This window comes from Oncorhynchus nerka, linkage group LG2 (genome assembly GCF_034236695.1).
Source record: "Oncorhynchus nerka isolate Pitt River linkage group LG2, Oner_Uvic_2.0, whole genome shotgun sequence".
NCBI lineage: Eukaryota > Metazoa > Chordata > Actinopteri > Salmoniformes > Salmonidae > Oncorhynchus > Oncorhynchus nerka.
The window spans coordinates 9799608-9819215 of record NC_088397.1 but is presented as its reverse complement, the minus strand read 5'-3'; the positions used below and the strand labels follow the sequence as shown (position 1 = coordinate 9819215).

The following is a 19608-nucleotide window of genomic DNA, read 5'->3' as shown; positions in this document are numbered from 1 at the left end:
CTCTCATCTTGACTGTACAGTAACACTTCAGATATCCTTAGAGGACACAGTCCAGCCCAGTCTTTTAGCCCTCTCATCTTGACTGTACAGTAACACTTCAGAGATCCTTAGTGGACACAGTCCAGCCCAGTCTTTTAGCCCTCTCATCTTGACTGTACAGTAACACTTCAGAGATCCTTAGAGGACACAGTCCAGCCCAGTCTTTTAGCCCTCTCATCTTGACTGTACAGTAACACTTCAGAGATCCTTAGAGGACACAGTCCAGCCCAGTCTTTTAGCCCTCTCATCTTGAGTGTACAGTAACACTTCAGAGATCCTTAGAGGACACAGTCCAGCCCAGTCTTTTAGCCCTCTCATCTTGACTGTACAGTAACACTTCAGAGATCCTTAGAGGACACAGTCCAGCCCAGTCTTTTAGCCCTCTCATCTTGACTGTACAGTAACACTTCAGAGATCCTTAGAGGACACAGTCCAGCCCAGTCTTTTAGCCCTCTCATCTTGAGTGTACAGTAACACTTCAGAGATCCTTAGAGGACACAGTCCAGCCCAGTCTTTTAGCCCTCTCATCTTGACTGTACAGTAACACTTCAGAGATCCAACCATGTTGGGAATGGCGGTCGGTCAGAATATGGAAATGTTTTGTAACTTTGAAATGGACTGTAAACTCAACAGACTGAGGCTTGACTGTATATGTTCAGAGACTTACTTGCTTCAATACCCTACAGCCTGGTGTACACGTGCCGAGTCAGCTTACTCAGTGTCACCACCCTCAGACACTGAAAGGCTTATCCACTTTAGGTGGCTCCTAATGACCAGGCCAATCTCTACGTCATAATCTGTTTATCTGGGAGTCGGAGGCTCAGTTGGTAGAGCATAGTGCTTGCAGCACCAGGGTTGTGGGTTCGATTCCCACAGGGGACCAGTATGAAACTATATGCCTGTACTGTAAGTGACTGTGGAGAAGAGCATCTGCTAAATGACTGACATGTAAACGTAGCTGGAGTTAGGGAGTCACGTGTGAGGTGGTCCAGGATATGGTGGTGGGAGAACAGGACAGTCAGACCGATTCATACACACAAATTCATACACGCTCCTAATCTGGTAAAAATAGGCGACAATATAAATGAAAGTTCATTTGGAAAAGTTTTGAATAACATTTTATTGTCTGTAACAATGGTAGAACACAACACACAAAAATAAAACATCCTCCATTGTTACTTGACCTCAAGGTATTTGACCTCATGAAATAAGGCCATGAGTCTGATATGGTATTAGCTGGTATTAGGTCAACAGGCTAACAGGTAGAAACAGATCCAACTCACCTGACAACAGTAGATACATGTTTTAAACAAACAGACGGCTTCTCTTTAACATATGGCAAGCAGAAGTCATCCTTGCTTTGGACCATGTCAACACGGTTTAATTTGACATACACAATTTTGTAGTTCTAATGTATGTTCTGTGTATGGATTATGAATGTGTTATGGAGCCCTTATGTACAGTTATGGGGTTCTACTGGTCCGGAACATCTGCTGTGGTGGGATAGGAACCAACCTGACTAAGTCCCTGGACCCGGGGGAAAACGAGAAAGAGACACGATGGAACCAACCTCTTCCATAGTGCATCATGGGAGCTCTCCTCAGTAGAGCTCTCTCTAATCAGAGAAACGTTTACTCTACAGTAGGAAAGCATCATCATCATCACGTGAATGGGATGTGTCGCTAGTGCTGTGTGTTTCACTTTGGGTTGGATGTATTTATACATGTACTTGGTCAGAGGAGGAGGTGCCGTGGGGGTCCAGGAAGGAGGTGCGGAGGGAGCCCAGGTCATCCAGTGTCTCCTGGGCCGTCTGCCTCAGGGCCGGGTGGCGGCTGGAGGTGGCCAGCGTGCGTATGCGCTCCAGTGGAAGAAGGGGGTCGTCCAGCAGCAGCCCGGGCCCCACCAGGGCCTCCTCCAGCAGCACTGACTGAAGCAGCCGCAGGGCGTGGAGGCAAACCTCAGAGTCCCCGTCTCAGGAGGGGAAGAGGGGTCGGGAGAGAGGAGGACAAGAGAGAGCAAAAAGAGAGAGATAGAATGAAACAGAAAGGGCGAGGGAAGAGAGGATGGGCAGAATCAGACAGAAACAGCATGAGAGGAAGGGAAAGAGAGAGAGAGAGAGAGAGAGAGAGAGAGAGAGAAAGAGAAGAGAGAGATAAAAAGAAAGAGAGAAAAAAAGAGAGAGAATGAGAGAAAGAGAGAAAGGAGAGAAGGAGAGAGAGAGAAAGAGAGATATACAGTCTTAATCCTCCTAACTGACCACAACACGAGTCCTTCTTCGCTGATCTGAGTTAAACACACTGATGCCAGCTCTCTGACCTCTGATTCAGGCTCTGTCTTTCGGACACACACTGGACTCTTGGACGATTAGCCCCATTGTGGGCAATAAGAGATCCAAATTAACAAACAAACACTTTTGAATGCACACATTTTATAACGCCACATACAAAGCACACAAGCCCACCCCTCACTCCCCTCTTACCTTCCAAAAGGGTCCAGATGAGAGAGAGAAGTCCTGGAAACTCCCTGATATACTTCAGTCCCTTTACACTGATACTGACATTATACAGAGCCATCAGCATCAACCTGTAACACAGATAAACTACAATAACCACCATCATTCATCCACTTGCAGATAAACTACAATGGCCATCCACATCCACCTGCAGAAAAACTACAATAGCCATCATCATTCATTCACCTGCAGAAAAACTACAATAACCATCATCATTCCTCCACCTGCAGAGAAACTACAATGCCTAGTTCATTTATTATTGTAGGTATCATTTGATCTGGATTCAGATGGCTGTGTGTATTGATGTTGGGTCGGCCAACATAACTGCTGAGGAGACCGTGTGTGTGTGTGATTATTAATGTGAGTGATTTAGAAGTCCTCCAGTCTTACACTTTGAGTTTGGGGAAGACCCCAGGCTTCAGGAGCTCCAGCAGCTGCATCAGAGTCTCCAGGAGGACGTGGGCGGAGCTGGACAGGTAGTCCCGCCCACACGTCACCGCCGCCACGTCTGAGTGGACAATCAAACAGCAGAGAGGTCACCGATTGGAGAGCTAAAGATGATAACGCTGAGCAGGGTGTGCCATTTATTATAAACTGGGTGGTTCCAGCCCTGAATGCTGATTGGCTGACAGCCGTGGTATATCAGACCATATTTCACAGGTATGACAAAACGTTTATTTTTACTGCTCTAATTACATTGGTAACCAGTTTATAATAGCAATAAGGCACCTCGGGGGTTTGTGGTATATGGCCAATATACCACGGCTAAGGGCTGTATCCAGGCACTCGTAAGAACAGCCCTTAGCTGTGGTATATTAGCCATATACCACACCCCCTCATGCTTTATTGCTTAATTATATGATGCAAGATATGTTATATAACACAGCATAGACTGGAATAACTCACAGTGAGATGGTGTAATTATAAACTGTGGTTTAAAATACATTCAATAGACAGTTTGGATGGCATGCCATGGTGACATAGCCGCACACTCACTGGTGACGACTCCGGCCAGCGCCAGAACAAACTGCTGCTCATGGGAGTTGGAGTCTTGCTGCTCGGCCTTGGCCTCCCCATCCAGAGACTTGACAAAGCTCTCCAGGGTCTGGCCCGCCACGCTCAGGAAGGACTGCAGCTTACTCTACAATTAGAGTAATGAGGCAGGGTCAGAGGTGGCCAGAGGGAAAGGGGAGGAATTAAGGAGGGGAACAAGGAGGATGATGGAAGAGGATAAAGGCAAAGAGAGCCAGGACATAGACTGGAGTTTAAAGAGAACCAGGACATGGACTAGAGTTTAAAGAGAACCAGGACATGGACTAGAGTTTAAAGAGAACCAGGACATGGACTAGAGTTTAAAGAGAACCAGGACATGGACTAGAGTTTAAAGAGAACCAGGACATGAACTAGAGTTTAAAGAGAACCAGGACATGGACTAGAGTTTAAAGAGAACCAGGACATGGACTAGAGTTTAAAGAGAACCAGGACATGGACTAGAGTTTAAAGAGAACCAGGACATGGACTAGAGTTTAAAGAGAACCAGGACATGAACTAGAGTTTAAAGAGAACCAGGACATGAACTAGAGTTTAAAGAGAACAGGACAGGAAAGAGTTTAAAGAGAACCAGGACATGGACTAGAGACATGGACTAGAGTTTAAAGAGAACCAGGACATGGACTAGAGTTTAAAGAGAACCAGGACATGGACTAGAGTTTAAAGAGAACCAGGACATGGACTAGAGTTTAAAGAGAACCAGGACATGGACTAGAGTTTAAAGAGAACCAGGACATGGAGTAAAGAGAACCAGGACATTACATGGACTAGAGTTTAAAGAGAACCAGGACATGGACTAGAGTTTGGACTAAGTTTAAAGAGAACCAGGACATGGACTAGAGTTTAAAGAGAACCAGGACATGGACTAGAGTTTAAAGAGAACAGGACATGGACTAGAGTTTAAAGAGAACCAGGGACTAGAGTTTAAAGAGAACCAGGACATGGACTAGAGTTTAAAGAGAACCAGGACATGAACTAGAGTTTAAAGAAAACCAGGACTAGAGTTTAAAGAGAACCAGGACATGGACTGGAGTTTAAAGAGAACCAGGACATGGACTAGAGTTTAAAGAGAACCAGGACATGGACTAGAGTTTAAAGAGAACCAGGACATGAACTAGAGTTTAAAGAGAACCAGGACATGAACTAGATTTGAAAGAGAACCAGGAATGAACTAGAGTTTAAAGAGAACCAGGACATGGACTAGAGTTTAAAGAGAACCAGGACATGGACAGTTTAAAGAGAACCAGGACATGACTAGAGTTTAAAGAGAACCAGGACATGGACTAGAGTTTAAAGAGAACCAGGACAGACTAGAGTTTAAAGAGAACCAGGACATGGATGGACATGGAGAGTTTAAAGAGAACCAGGACATGGACTAGAGTTTAAAGAGAACCAGGACATGGAAAGTTTAAAGAGAACCAGGACATGGACTAGAGTTTAAAGAAAACCAGGACATGGACTAGAGTTTAAAGAGAACCAGGACATGGACTGGGGTTTAAAGAGAACCAGGACATGGACTGGGGTTTAAAGACAACCAGCACATGGACTGTAGTTTAAAGAGAACCAGGACATGGACTGTAGTTTAAAGAGAACCAGGACCTGGACTAGAGTTTAAAGAGAACCAGGACATGGACTGTAGTTTAAAGAGAACCAGGACATGGACTGGACATGGACTAGAGTTTAAAGAAAACCAGGACATGGACAGTTTCAGACATGGACTAGAGTTTAAAGAGAACCAGGAATGGAGGTTCAGATGAACCAGGACATGACTAGAGTTTGAACCAGGACCCTAGAGTTTGAATCTTTATTTAATCAGGTAGGCTAGTTTAGAGCAAGTTCTCATTTACAACTGTGACCAGGCCAAGATAAAACAAAGCAGTGTGACACAAACAACAACACAGAGTTACACATAAACAAAGGTAGAGTCAATAACACAAATGAAAGAAAAATAGAAAAATCTATGTTATCTATGTAAATTGACCCTTAGGCCATCGGTACTTACTTCTCTGTCGGCGCAATACAGTGAAAATCCACCAAGTCTATTAAAGAGTGTGATGAAGCTACTGTCATCATGTTATAGCTATCCAGTCCTCTCAGATCTCCACAGGTGTGATAAAGCTACTGTCATGATGGTATAGCTATCCAGTCCTCTCAGATCTCCACAGGTGTGATAAAGCTACTGTCATGATGGTATAGCTATCCAGTCCTCTCAGATCTCCACAGGTGTGATAAAGCTACTGTCATCATGTTATAGCTATCCAGTCCTCTCAGATCTCCACAGGTGTGATAAAGCTACTGTCATGATGGTATAGCTACCCAGTCCTCTCAGATCTCCACAGGTGTGATAAAGCTACTGTCATGATGGTATAGCTACCCAGTCCTCTCAGATCTCCACAGGTGTGATAAAGCTACTGTCATCATGTTATAGCTATCCAGTCCTCTCAGAACTCCACAGGTGTGATAAAGCTACTGTCATCATGTTATAGCTATCCAGTCCTCTCAGATCTCCACAGGTGTGATAAAGCTACTGTCATCATGTTATAGCTATCCAGTCCTCTCAGATCTCCACAGGTGTGATAAAGCTACTGTCATGATGGTATAGCTATCCAGTCCTCTCAGATCTCCACAGGTGTGATAAAGCTACTGTCATGATGGTATAGCTATCCAGTCCTCTCAGATCTCCACAGGTGTGTAAGCGGCTAGGGGTTGGTTTGGAATTGGGTGAAAGGTTTTGTAAGGTCTGTGGATGAATGCCTCTCACATCGGCCAGGATGTCTTTGACTGCCTCCTCCTTACTGGAGGTGCTCCACAGCAGGGTGCAGGAGGCAGCCCCCAGCCCAGTACAGAACTCAGCCTGCTGCTGCAGCTGCTCCCGACTCTCCCATAGCTGCTCCCTCAGAACCAGCTTCTCCTGCAGGGGCATGCAGCAGACAGGTTAACATGATGACACACACACTTACACTCATACACACACACACTTACACGCATACATACACACACACACACTTACACTCATACACACACTTACACTCAGACACACACACACTTACACGCATACACACACACTTACACTCATACACACACTTACACTCAGACACACACACACTTACACGCATACACACACACACTTACACGCATACACACACACACTTACACGCACACACACACTTGTCCCAGGAACCATCTTCTCTGGGTCTACAAGTGAGGCCTTAAGACATACTCTGACACACACAATGTTACCTAGGGAACAGGTCACCCCTCTCTCTTTAATATCCCTCCATCCCTCCCCTCTCTCTTTAATATCCCTCTATCCCTCCCCTCTCTCTTTAATATCCCTCCATCCCTCCCCTCTCTCTTTAATATCCCTCCATCCCTCCCCTCTCTCTTTAATATCCCTCCATCCCTCCCCTCTCTCTTTAATATCCCTCCATCCATCCCTCCCCTCTCTCTTTAATATCCCTCTATCCCTCCCCTCTCTCTTTAATATCCCTCCATCCCTCCCCTCTCTCTTTAATATCCCTCCATCTCTCACCTCTCTCTTTAATATCCCTCCATCTCTCCCCTCTATCTCTTTAATATCCCTCCATCCCTCCCCTCTCTCTTTAATATCCCTCCATCTCTCACCTCTCTCTTTAATATCCCTCCATCCCTCCCCTCTCTCTTTAATATCCCTCCATCCCACCCCTCTCTCTTTAATATCCCTCCATCTCTCACCTCTCTCTTTAATATCCCTCCATCCCACCCCTCTCTCTTTAATATCCCTCCATCTCTCTCTCTCTTTAATATCCTTCCATCTCTCACCTCTCTCTTTAATATCCCTCCATCCCTCCCCTCTCTCTTTAATATCCCTCCATCTCTCACCTCTTTCTTATATCTCTCCATCTCTCACCTCTCTCTCTTTAATATCCCTCCATCTCTCACCTCTCTCTTTAATATCCCTCCATCTCTCACCTCTCTCTCTTTAATATCCCTCCATCCTTCCCCTGTCTCTTTAATAACCCTCCAGCCCTCCCCTCTCTCTTTAATATCCCTCCATCTCTCACCTCTCTCTTTAATATCCCTCCATCTCTCACCTCTCTCTCTTTAATATCCCTCCATCCTTCCCCTGTCTCTTTAATAACCCTCCATCCCTCCCCTCTCTCTTTAATATCCCTCCATCTCTCACCTCTCTCTTTAATATCCCTCCATCTCTCACCTCTCTCTTTAATATCCCTCCATCCCTCCCCTCTCTCTTTAATATCCCTCCATCCCTCCCCTCTCTCTTTAATATCCCTCCATCTCTCACCTCTCTCTTTAATATCCCTCCATCCCACCCCTCTCTCTTTAATATCCCTCCATCTCTCCCCTCTCTCTTTAATATCCCTCCATCTCTCACCTCTCTCTTTAATATCCCTCCATCTCTCACCTCTCTCTCTTTAATATCCCTCCATCTCTCACCTCTCTCTTTAATATCCCTCCATCTCTCACCTCTCTCTTTAATATCCCTCCATCCCACCCCTCTCTCTTTAATATCCCTCCATCTCTCACCTCTCTTTAATATCCCTCCATCCCTCACCTCTCTCTTTAATATCCCTCCATCTCTCACCTCTCTCTTTAATATCCCTCCATCCCACCCCTCTCTCTTTAATATCCCTCCATCCCACCCCTCTCTCTTTAATATCCCTCCATCTCTCACCTCTCTCTTTAATATCCCTCCATCTCTCACCTCTCTCTTTAATATCCCTCCATCTCTCACCTCTCTCTTTAATATCCCTCCATCCCACCCCTCTCTCTTTAATATCCCTCCATCTCTCACCTCTCTCTTTAATATCCCTCCATCTCTCACCTCTCTCTTTAATATCCCTCCATCCCTCCCCTCTCTCTTTAATATCCCTCCATCTCTCACCTCTCTCTTTAATATCCCTCCATCCATCCCTCCCCTCTCTCTTTAATATCTCTCCATCCCTCCCCTCTCTCTTTAATATCCCTCCATCCCTCCCCTCTCTCTTTAATATCCCTCCATCTCTCACCTCTCTCTTTAATATCCCTCCATCCCTCCCCTCTCTCTTTAATATCCCTCCATCTCTCACCTCTCTCTTTAATATCCCTCCATCCCTCCCCCTCTCTTTAATATCCCTCCATCTCTCACCTCTCTCTTTAATATCCCTCCATCCCACCCCTCTCTCTTTAATATCCCTCCATCTCTCACCTCTCTCTTTAGTATCCCTCCATCTCTCACCTCTCTCTTTAATATCCCTCCATCCCTCCCCTCTCTCTTTAATATCCCTCCATCCCTCCCCTCTCTCTTTAATATCCCTCCATCTCTCTCTTTAATATCCCTCCATCTCTCACCTCTCTCTTTAATATCCCTCCATCTCTCACCTCTCTCTTTAATATCCCTCCATCTCTCACCTCTCTCTTTAATATCCCTCCATCTCTCTCTTTAATATCCCTCCATCTCTCACCTCTTTCTTATATCTCTCCATCTCTCACCTCTCTCTCTTTAATATCCCTCCATCTCTCACCTCTCTCTTTAATATCCCTCCATCTCTCACCTCTCTCTTTAATATCCCTCCATTCTCACCTCTCTCTCTAATATCCCTCCATCTCTCTCTCTTTAATATCCCTCCATCTCTCACCTCTCTTTAATATCCCTCCATCCTCACCTCTCTCTCTAATATCCCTCCATCTCTCTCTCTCTAATATCCCTCCATCTCTCACCTCTCTCTCTTTCTGACACTCGCTCTGCGCTGCGTCCAGGCGAGAGCGGAGGTGCAGACACTCCTGTCTCAGTTGCTCCTGCTCCTGACCAAGGCGCTCCTTCACTACACACAAACACACACACACAATTTTCCCTTTCACTGTTTAGGCTATTTCCCAATACAAACATTCATGTTATTCATTATCAGCCCACTTCTATGATAACATCCGCGTAGAGCCATTTCAAGGGCAGCTTACTTGTCTCTGCAGCACGGGCTTTCTGCAGCATCTCAATCAGGTCTCCATTCACTACTTTGGGTAAGAACTCTCGGAGCTGCATGACCTCTGTAGTCAATCTCTCCAAGTCTCTTTTTCTGATTTGGACCAGGCCATCTCGGCTGTCAACCTAGAACAGAAAATCAACAGCCGGTCATGTGCATAAATGTTTTGTTACAGCTTTACTTGATTTTTGCAAGGTGTGGCTTATTTTTTGCCAATGTGCCAGGCAAATACACTACTGTTCAAAAGTTTGGGGTACTTAGAAATGTCCTTGTTTTTGAAAGAAAAGCACATTTTGTGTCCATTAAAATAACATCAAATTGATCAGAAATACAGTGCAGACATTGTTAATTAAGGCCAGCATCCCTGAGTCGCCTCTTCACTGTTGACGTTGAGACTGGTGTTTTGTACTATTTAATTATGCTGCCAGTTGAGGACTTGTGAGGCATCTGTTTCTCAAACTAGACACTCTAATGTACTTGTCCTCTTGCTCAGTTGTGCACCGGGGCTTACCACTCTTTATTTTCTGGTTAGAGCCAGTTTGCGCTGTTCTGTGAAGGGAGTAGTACACAGCGTTGTACGAGATCTTCAGTTTCTTGGCAATTTCTCGCATGGAATAGCCTTCATTTCTCAGAGCATGAATAGGCTGACGAGTTTCAGAAGAAAGGTCTTTGTTTCTAGCTATTTTGAGCCTGTAATCGAACCCACAAATGATTTGATTTGAGCTGTGCTACCATAATTGCAAAAGGGTTTTCTAATGTTCAGTTAGCCTTTTAAAATGATAAACTTGGATTAGCTAACACAACGTGCCATTGGAACACAGGAGTGATGGTTGCTGATAATGGGCCTCTGTACGCCTATGTAGATATTCCATTTAAAAAATCAGCCGTTTCCTGCTACAATAGTAATTTATAACATTAACAATGTATTTCTGATCAATTTTATATTATTTTAATGGACAAAAAATGTGCTTTTCTTTCAAAAACAAGGACATTTCTAAGTGACCTCAAACCTTTGAACGGTAGTGTATGTGTATGCAGTAGTATCCCTCGGCAAAAAGGGTGCCTTCACAATGTGAACAATGCTCCTCGTGCTGTTGCCTGAGGTCTGGGATTTCCTGAGACTATCATATCTGTAACATTAGGCGGTATGCTGTAGTCATAGGTGTAATATTAGGTTGTATGCTGTAGTCATAGGTGTAATATTAGGTGGTATGCTGTAGTCATATCTGTAATATTAGGTGGTATGCTGTAGTCATATCTGTAATATTAGGTGGTATGCAGTAGTCATAGGTATAATATTAGGTGGTATGCTGTAGTCATAGGTGTAATATTAGGTGGTATGCAGTAGTCATAGGTGTAATATTAGGTGGTATGCTGTAGTCATAGGTGTAATATTAGGTGGTATGCAGTAGTCATAGGTGTAATATTAGGTTGTATGCTGTAGTCATATCTGTAATATTAGGTGGTATGCTGTAGTCATATCTGTAATATTAGGTGGTATGCAGTAGTCATAGGTGTAATATTAGGTGGTATGCTGTAGTCATATCTGTAATATTAGGTTGTATGCTGTAGTCATAGGTGTAATATTAGGTGGTATGCTGTAGTCATATCTGTAATATTAGGTGGTATGCTGTAGTCATATCTGTAATATTAGGTTGTCATTTAAGAGTCCCTGCATGCATACAGATCACTAGAAGCAGACCATATTTGCTAGCTCTGAAATAGTTATTGCAGGTCTGGCATCTAGTGGACACATCTGAAAATTACAATGTAAATGTCAGGACAAGGACGGACAGAACTTTCAGGTAAATTATCTCTTCACACGACAAATAACGGACACGCTCCTGACTAGACCGAAATAGTAACCTAATCCAACATTACTCGACCGACAAGTCTTAGCTGACAGTGACTCTTCAACTTTGTTTGCTGAGATGGTTGTTACAAAGAGAGAACTTACTTGTGAATAAGTAGTAACTTCATCTTCATGTAAGTACCTGTGTATTCGTGTCTGGTTAGCTCTTGTTAGCTAATTACAGTAGCCAGCGGTAGCTAGCAAACGTGCAGCTTCATGGAAGCTAATTTGCGAGCTCAATATTTTTGTTTTACTACAGTGATAGTCAAAAATATGATATAAATACCTTTCCTTTCTTGCACAAAGCCCACATCTTTGTGTCTATGAATTGAGTCATTTTTAATTCCTCAGAGGTTTGTTTTGAGATGAGTTTAGTGCACTTGCCACTAGTGATGGGCATTCCGAGTCTTTTCGGTGTGCAGAGCCGGCTCATTTGGCTCCGTTCAGGTAAAAGAGTCGGCTCATTTGGCTCCGTTCAGGTAAAAGAGTCGGCTCATTTGACTCCGTTCAGGTAAAAGAGCCGGCTCATTTGGCTCCGTTCAGGTAAAAGAGCCGGCTCATTTGGCTCCTTTCAGGTAAAAGAGTCGGCTCATTTGGCTCCGTTCAGGTAAAAGAGCCGGCTCATTTGGCTCCCAAATGGCTCCTCGTTCAAAATGTTTAAATATATCTAGAACCAAGGAAAACGTACAAATCTCCTATGTAAATCACAAAAGTAGGCTACGATTATGTCAGATCGTGAAATGCGTGTTTAAATGCATTTTTACCTGGATAAATTATTCAGTTAATTTTTAAACGCACTGCACATTTTAGGATGGACCAGAATCTCCCCACTATTGATTATTTCTGCAGTGAGAATTCACCCTCTTTAGATAATTATTTAGTCACTTATTTACAGGTAAGTTGTTTTGAAAAAAAAAAACATTTTGTAGCTGTATGTACATCACCAAAAAGAGCCGTTCGTTTTGCTCAAAGGTTTATTGGTGGAATGTCTAATTCCTCCAGCATAATTTCCGATAATCATACGTAATCTCTATGCAACGCACTGTTTCACTAGGACACCAGTATCTTTTGTAAAGATACACCCACCCCCAAACATCTTCCTGCACTATGACCCCTGGGCCCTCAGTGGCCCTGACCTACATCATGTCACGTTTGACCTTTCTAGCTTCCAGTGGGCTAGCTACAGTTCACAGTTTCAAGAGTTCCTCCGTCATGTACTAAATATCTACAGTACTCACTGTATATTTGACCTCTCTCTCACGGTTCAAATGTCTCACTCTGGTCGTGCTGTTGTTAAAGTGTACGAACGCAGTATGGCGGCTGGACCTCCTAAACAAGAACTTGTCGTATGTCTGAGACCAGCCCCTCACGGAGGGGGCAGTACCTCCGCTAACTGGGCGTCCACTGTTTCTACAGAGGGGAGCCATGTTCTTGAGGATTGTGGTTGACTGAGTGGTAGCTGTAGATGGAGAAACTACCACGTCATGTTCATTAGAACAGGTACTGACTGTTGAATGACAGCCCTTCATCAGCCCAATACACACACCTTATCTTTTGAGCTAGTCCCTCAGTGGTAGTGATGTCTGGGTGGATTCTACAGTTAGCTGAAGTGTCCTGCTCCCTGACAGAGGGAAAGGTGCAGAAGGCTGTGCAGTACGCTGCTGGGGACACCAGCATCAATGCAGGTCTTCCAGACCCCAGAACCTGTAAAAGTGCTGCGTCTCTAGCATGGTAAACACATTTAATGCAAAACCTTATTAAAACTGACATACTACTGTTCAGGAGTATTACATTTTCTTATTTTCTGAGTGACATTGACGATTATGCGTTTATCTTTGCATTCATTTCAGATGCCTGGTTAAATATTGTACAGAGAAAGTGTATGCTATTCCCCCTGACATAAAGCATGATTGCTCAATGTGAATGAATTTGTCCCCTGTAATGTCAGTTCCAAAACAGACCACTAGATGGTGGCATTTAGCATTGAATACTTCTTAGGTTTCAAGAACTGGTACACTGATGACCCCAAAAAATTGCATGACTTTATTCAATAAGTACAGCCAAATATTTACATTTACACACAAGGAATGAACACATGGCAGAAACATTTGTTAGGTCATTCATTGTCTATCCCTGAGGACAGGGTCCAGGCCACAGTCCCATATCTTTCATAACTGCCCCACTGGACGCAATATAGAAGAATATGTACCTTTAACCAAAAGCAGACATGGCCCACTGTTTAACATCTGTGGGGCATTGTGGGTATTTCTGCAGGGCCTCCATGATCTGGCTGTGGTCCAACAAAAGTTTCATCAGCTGGTACTCCTTCTGGATCTTTGCTGTGGAGCTGTCCATAGACTTAATCAGCTCCAACTGCTGCAGGTGTTCAAACGCCTGGAACAGAGTGTTGTTGGGTTGAGTAAATCTTGAGTATCAAATAATACAATGGCATACATGTGGCTAAGACTGTAATGTATACAATCAACTTTATAGTCAGGGGTATTACAGAGAAGGGACAAACAACTGCATTACATACTGAACAAAAATATAAACGCAACATCCAACAATTTTACTAAGTTACAGTTCAAGGAAATCAGGCAATTTAAATAAATACATTAGGCCGTAATCTATGGATTTCACATGACTGGGCAGGGGCGCATCAATGGGTGGGCATAGACCCAGCTAATCCAAATGAGTTTTCCCCCACAAAAGGGCTTTATTAGAGACAAAAATAATCCTGTTTCATCAGCTATCCGGGTAGCTGGTCTCATACGATCCTGCAGGTTAAGAAGCCGGATGTGGAGGTCCTGGGCTGGTGTGGTTACACGTGGTCTGCGGTTGTGAGGCCGTACTGCAAAATCCTCAAAAATGCCGTTGGAGGTAGTTTATGGTAGAGAAATTAACATCCAATTCTCTGGCAACATTCCTGGTGGACATTCCTGCAGGCAGCATGCCAATTGTATACGCCCTCAAAACTTGAGACATCTGTGGCATTGTGTTGTGTGACAAAACTGCACATTTTAGAGTGGACTTTTATTGTCCCCAGTAGAAGGTGCACCTGTGTAATGATCAAGCTGTTTAATCAGCTTCTTGATATGCCACACCTGTCAGGTGGATGGATTATCTTGGCAAAGGAGAAATGCTCACTAACAGGGATGTAAACAAATTTGTGCACAAAATAACAGAAATAAGCTTCATGTGCTTATGGAACATTTCTGGGATCTTTTATTTCAGCTGATGAAACATGACCCGAGAACTTTACATGTTGCGTTTTATATTTTTGTTCAGTATACATCAAAATTCAGCACATATCCACCCTTCTTCATTGTGAAATAAACTTACCTTGAGAACGATCTACAAAAACATTATAGGATTTTTATGAAATATACTATTGGAAGGGTCTGATGTCATTCTACTGAGACCATGATGTCATGCAGACCCACCTTTATGACGACTGGCTTGTCAAAGTTATGTATAGAATGGGATTTCCTCTGCAGGAATTTCTTGAACTCTGACAAAAAAATAAAATATCTATTAACACAAATGTATGTCATTCCCAACTATTACACACCAGCTCTTACTAACTGTTGATCCTTACCATTGTGAACCATCTGGAAGTTAAACGGCTCTCCTTCATAGATGTCATTCAAGTGTTTCATGGCAATTATCAGGCACAGTTCAAGAATGGACAGGCCTGGAAAGATCAACAAAGCAAAATGCAGGCCAGATTATCAATGTTTCATCAAATGGTCATGTGTCCATCAAAGAAATCCTCTAATAATGACCTCTACCCCTAATGGCTTTAGGCTTTAAATTACCATGAAGTATGTTTGCTTTAGAGTCCACCATACAGACTCTACTGGCCTCCAGAAGATCAGTGGGCTTGATGGCAGGTTTAGATGCGCTCACTCGGCTCAGAGCCAGCATCTGCAGAGAGGGGTCCACACACACACAGCAATATTTAGAGGGTTTTTTCCCCCCACTCTTTGCTTTGATACGACAGATACAAACTCTTACCAGTAACAAGTGCAGGGAACGGAAGTCTTTGCTGTAGTTATAATGTCTTTGTAAGACGTCCACCACTGGTTGGTCTTCACATAGCGTCTGAAAGAAAGTCAGAGAGCATTGTGGGTAAGAAGAAAAATGCCTTTCAGATAAAGCCAACGACAGCACATCACAAATCTAGTAGTGTTAAAAATATATATATAATAATAATAAGTTTGCAGTCCTGGACTGGCCTCACCTTGATGCCGTCATTCCACTCGTCATAGAACTTGGTGTCGGGGAAGTCTTGTGGCAGGCTGAGCTGTGAGCGGACGTTGTCCAGGTACTGTATGAAGCTCAGGGAGCTGAGCAGGTGGATCTGTCTATGGCTGAACCTGGACTTGACCCTCTTCTCTAGCAGCTCCAGGACATCCTGCAGCAAGCAGAAATGAGACCAGTTGTGATCACCAGAGAAGAAGGTAGAGTAAAGTCACAGGAGACTGCTGAGGGGAAGATGGCTCATAATGCCTGGAATGGAGGAAACAGAATGGTATCAAACGCATGCAAACCATGTGTTCGATACTATTCAATTTATTCTGTTCCAGCCATTACTTAGAGCCCGTCCTCCCCAATTAAGGTACCACCTGTGAGTAGAGTAGAATATAATTAGATTGAAACCTATCCTTTTGAAGCCAAAACTAGTTCATCACTGGAGAGGTCTAAAAGCTAGATAGTACACAACTGAGGTAGAAGAAACCCTACCAGTCTGCAGGTGAGGCCGATCACAGCGACAGGAGCCTGGGCAGACTGGGAGACATCCAGGAGGTTGTAGAGCAGAGTCTGGTTCTTATGGTGGGCAAACAGGTCAAACTCATCCAGAATGAAGAGGACAGGACGACTGCTGCTACGATCACCTGGGACAAAGAGAGAAAAGTACACTGTAGAGACATACTGTCAGCATAAAGAGGAATGATTCTTCAAAATTATAGTGAGGGCAATGTGCAGAAATGATTACCTTTCTTTAACGCCTCAAGAAGGAAGGCCAGGTTTTCTGCAAAACTACCCTGAAAATAACAATAAAATTAAGAGCAAGCAAAAAATTGCAAAGGGACAAAACATACAGCATAACTTCTGTAAACACTTACAAACACTTTGTCTCCAACAACATTCTCCAGATTGAGCTGGCGTGTGATTTCTTTGAGCGCTATTCTATCATCAGTCTGTAAAAGACCTAGAGAGACAGTAAAGAAGAGTTGGGGAGAGAATTAACAGAGTGCAGAAACAGACAGAGAATCAACAGACACAAAAAAAACATAGAAACAATCACAGACATCCTACTACCAACCATTCAGGTGGACAGGTAACACATTCTTATTGACATCCTTCACCTCCAGCAACTCTCTCAAGACACAGTTAAGGAGCTGGAGAAAACAGAAGAAAGTCAACATGCATGACGACGACAATAGGAGTTGGCTATACAGCACAAACAGATCTGGGACAAGGCTATCCTCGTAGCATTCCATACCTATACAGCACAAACAGATCTGGGACAAGGCTATCCTCATAGCATTCCATACCTATACAGCACAAACAGATCTGGGACAAGGCTATCCTCGTAGCATTCCATACCTATACAGCACAAACAGATCTGGGACAAGGCTATCCTCGTAGCATTCCATACCTATACAGCACAAACAGATCTGGGACAAGGCTATCCTCGTAGCATTCCATACCTATACAGCACAAACAGATCTGGGACAAGGCTATCCTCGTAGCATTCCATACCTATACAGCACAAACAGATCTGGGACAAGGCTATCCTCGTAGCATTCCATACCTATACAGCACAAACAGATCTGGGACAAGGCTATCCTCGTAGCATTCCATACCTATACAGCACAAACAGATCTGGGACAAGGCTATCCTCGTAGCATTTCATACCATTGTTTTCCCAGATCCCCTGGGTCCAACGATGAGTACAGAATTACTCTCTCCATGGACAGCTGTCCTCCTCAGCAGCTCCAGCAGGTGTCTGGAACATCAACACAAGGACCGTTACCCACAATGCTCCACTCTCTGCAGCTCAGTATACAACCTGGCTAATTGCCACTTTCAAAACAACTGGGAACTCTCTGACTTCAGCGTGTTCAAAACAACTGGGAACTTGGTGAAAAAAAACGAGCTTCGACTGGGAACAATCTATTTAAACGGTTATCCAACTCGGGAACTCAGGCCTCTTTCTAGAGCTCCGACCTCGTATTTCTCAGAGTTCCCAGTTGTTTTAAACGCGGCCGATGGCCGCCACACAGAAACGGGCATGACAGGTGTAGGTGGGGCTGGAGACAAATAATAAACAACAGCTGGGTCCTTGTGAAATTGGAAATCTAAACAGCTTATTATGCTGAGACTTTCAGCCCCGAACAAAATGCACATTGCCATGACACTGTGGAGTACCCCTCATAAAACACATTTGTCATGTGTTATGGCAAATAGACCCAACTCATACCATTACTCTTACATTAATCAATCTGCTACAGTCATCAGTGAATGTCACGTTTGTCAATTAATAAAACCTTAGTTAGCAGGTCAGCACCACCAAGGAACCTACTTGTGTTGTGATTCCATTCCCACTGGCTTTTCCGGAAGTCTCCGATGACAGAATCTCTCCCTCAATATCATCTGAACCTGAAAAATATATCCATACTAAAAAGAGTCATTATTAAGTATTTGTGAATAATGTTGTCCATGTGTTATCTGGGTAAGGTTTTTATTTTTAACCTTTGTTTAACTAGGCAAGTCAGTTAAGTACAAATTCTTATTTACAATGACGGCCTAGGAACAGCGGGTTAACTACCTTGTTCAGGGGAAGAACGACAGATTTTTACCTTGGCAGCTCGGGGATTCGATCTAGCAAGGTCCCCACAACCAACTCATGTATTGATCCTTTACGTTGCCTGCTCAATGTACACATTCAATAAACATTCAATAAAACAAACAAATACAAACCTGAGAAATACATTCGCCGACTGGCATGTGTGTTTCTTTCACTTTTCGTTTACTCATGGTGGCAACAGTCTAGAATGGACAAAACACAAGAGACTTGCGCTGAAGCTAACTACAGTAACGTTAGCTAGCTAGCAAGCAACATGGCATGCAGCGCAAACAAAGCGATATATTTCTCTATTATAGGAACTAACGTTAGCTGCTGACTCGCCTTGTAAAAATACAAGTGTAAGATGAAACATATGACTGAGTGATATTTACAAGTTTGGTGACGTTAATAATAATAACTATTTACTTTTTTCCCGATGACAGTGATCTAAGCGCGAAATTGGAATCTTTGCGAAGACATTTCTCATTTAACAATCACAACTCCAACCCACTTCCGGGTCACCTAATTATTGGACCTACAATAGGAGGCTATATTACTGCACAAAACAATCTACACACATTTAAATGAATAATTCCAGTATGTAAGATTCCCTGCATCTAATTAATATCAAATGTACTTAATCAAGGAGGGGATGTTCTCTTCCAACAGTGATTATCTTACCACCGCCACCAAGTTAGCACTTGTGATGGGAATGCATAATGAATGGTCCAGACCTTTTGGTAGACAGAAGTAGTAGTCTGCTCTTGGAAGCTTTACTTATTCTATGTCAGGTCAGACACATGTGTTGAGCCTTTTATCAGTGGTGGAATAAGTACCCAATTGTCATACTAGAGTAAAAATGAAGATACCTTCATAGAAAATGACTCAAGTAAAAGTGAAAGTCACCCAGTAAAATACTACTTGAGTAAAAGTCTAAAAATATTTGGCTTTAAATATACTTAAGTATCCAAAGTGAAAGTATAAATAATTTCAAATTGCTTCTATTAGGTAATCCAAACGGCACAAATGTATTTTATTTATTATTTACGGATAGTCAAGGGAATACTACAACATTCAGACATAATTTACAAACGAAGCATTTGTGTTTAGTGAGTCAGCCGGATTGGTGGCAGTATTGATGACCTGGGATGTTCTCTTGATAAATGTGTGAATTTGACATTTTTCCTGTCGTGTTAAGCATTCAAAATGTAACAAGTACTTTTGGGTGTAAGGGAAAATGTAAAAAATACATTATTTTCTTTAGGAATATAGTGGAGTAAAAGTTGCCAAAAATATCAATAGTATAGTACAGATACACCCCAAAAAGTTGTTTTACTGA

General features: G+C 43.2%; 2 protein-coding genes across 3 annotated transcripts; both read right to left on the bottom strand.

Annotated features, from left to right (window-relative positions):
* Window positions 1-1140: 1140 nt before the first annotated feature.
* Window positions 1141-11846, bottom strand: hsf2bp (heat shock transcription factor 2 binding protein). Its single transcript, XM_065020678.1, has 8 exons — window positions 11700-11846; window positions 9539-9686; window positions 9302-9405; window positions 6363-6512; window positions 3548-3692; window positions 2942-3059; window positions 2519-2622; window positions 1141-2010 (listed from the first exon to the last, which is right to left on the bottom strand). The coding sequence occupies exons 1-8, from the start codon at window positions 11844-11846 to the stop codon at window positions 1757-1759; spliced, it is 1170 nt and encodes a 389-aa protein (XP_064876750.1). The 3' UTR covers window positions 1141-1756.
* A 1595-nt stretch (window positions 11847-13441) lies between these two features.
* On the bottom strand, window positions 13442-18969 carry orc4 (origin recognition complex, subunit 4). 2 transcript variants are annotated; one of them, XM_065022828.1, is made up of 14 exons: window positions 18951-18969; window positions 18404-18472; window positions 18006-18082; window positions 17339-17429; window positions 16743-16818; window positions 16543-16628; window positions 16413-16461; window positions 16160-16311; window positions 15657-15830; window positions 15431-15517; window positions 15232-15340; window positions 15012-15107; window positions 14857-14924; window positions 13442-13807 (listed from the first exon to the last, which is right to left on the bottom strand). In XM_065022828.1, the coding sequence occupies exons 2-14, from the start codon at window positions 18458-18460 to the stop codon at window positions 13625-13627; spliced, it is 1305 nt and encodes a 434-aa protein (XP_064878900.1). In that variant the 5' UTR covers window positions 18461-18472; window positions 18951-18969; the 3' UTR covers window positions 13442-13624. The 2 variants fall into 2 exon arrangements, with proteins under 2 accessions (XP_064878900.1, XP_064878898.1); XM_065022826.1 differs by lacking the exon at window positions 18951-18969 and adding an exon at window positions 18696-18784.
* Between the last annotated feature and the right edge of the window lie 639 nt (window positions 18970-19608).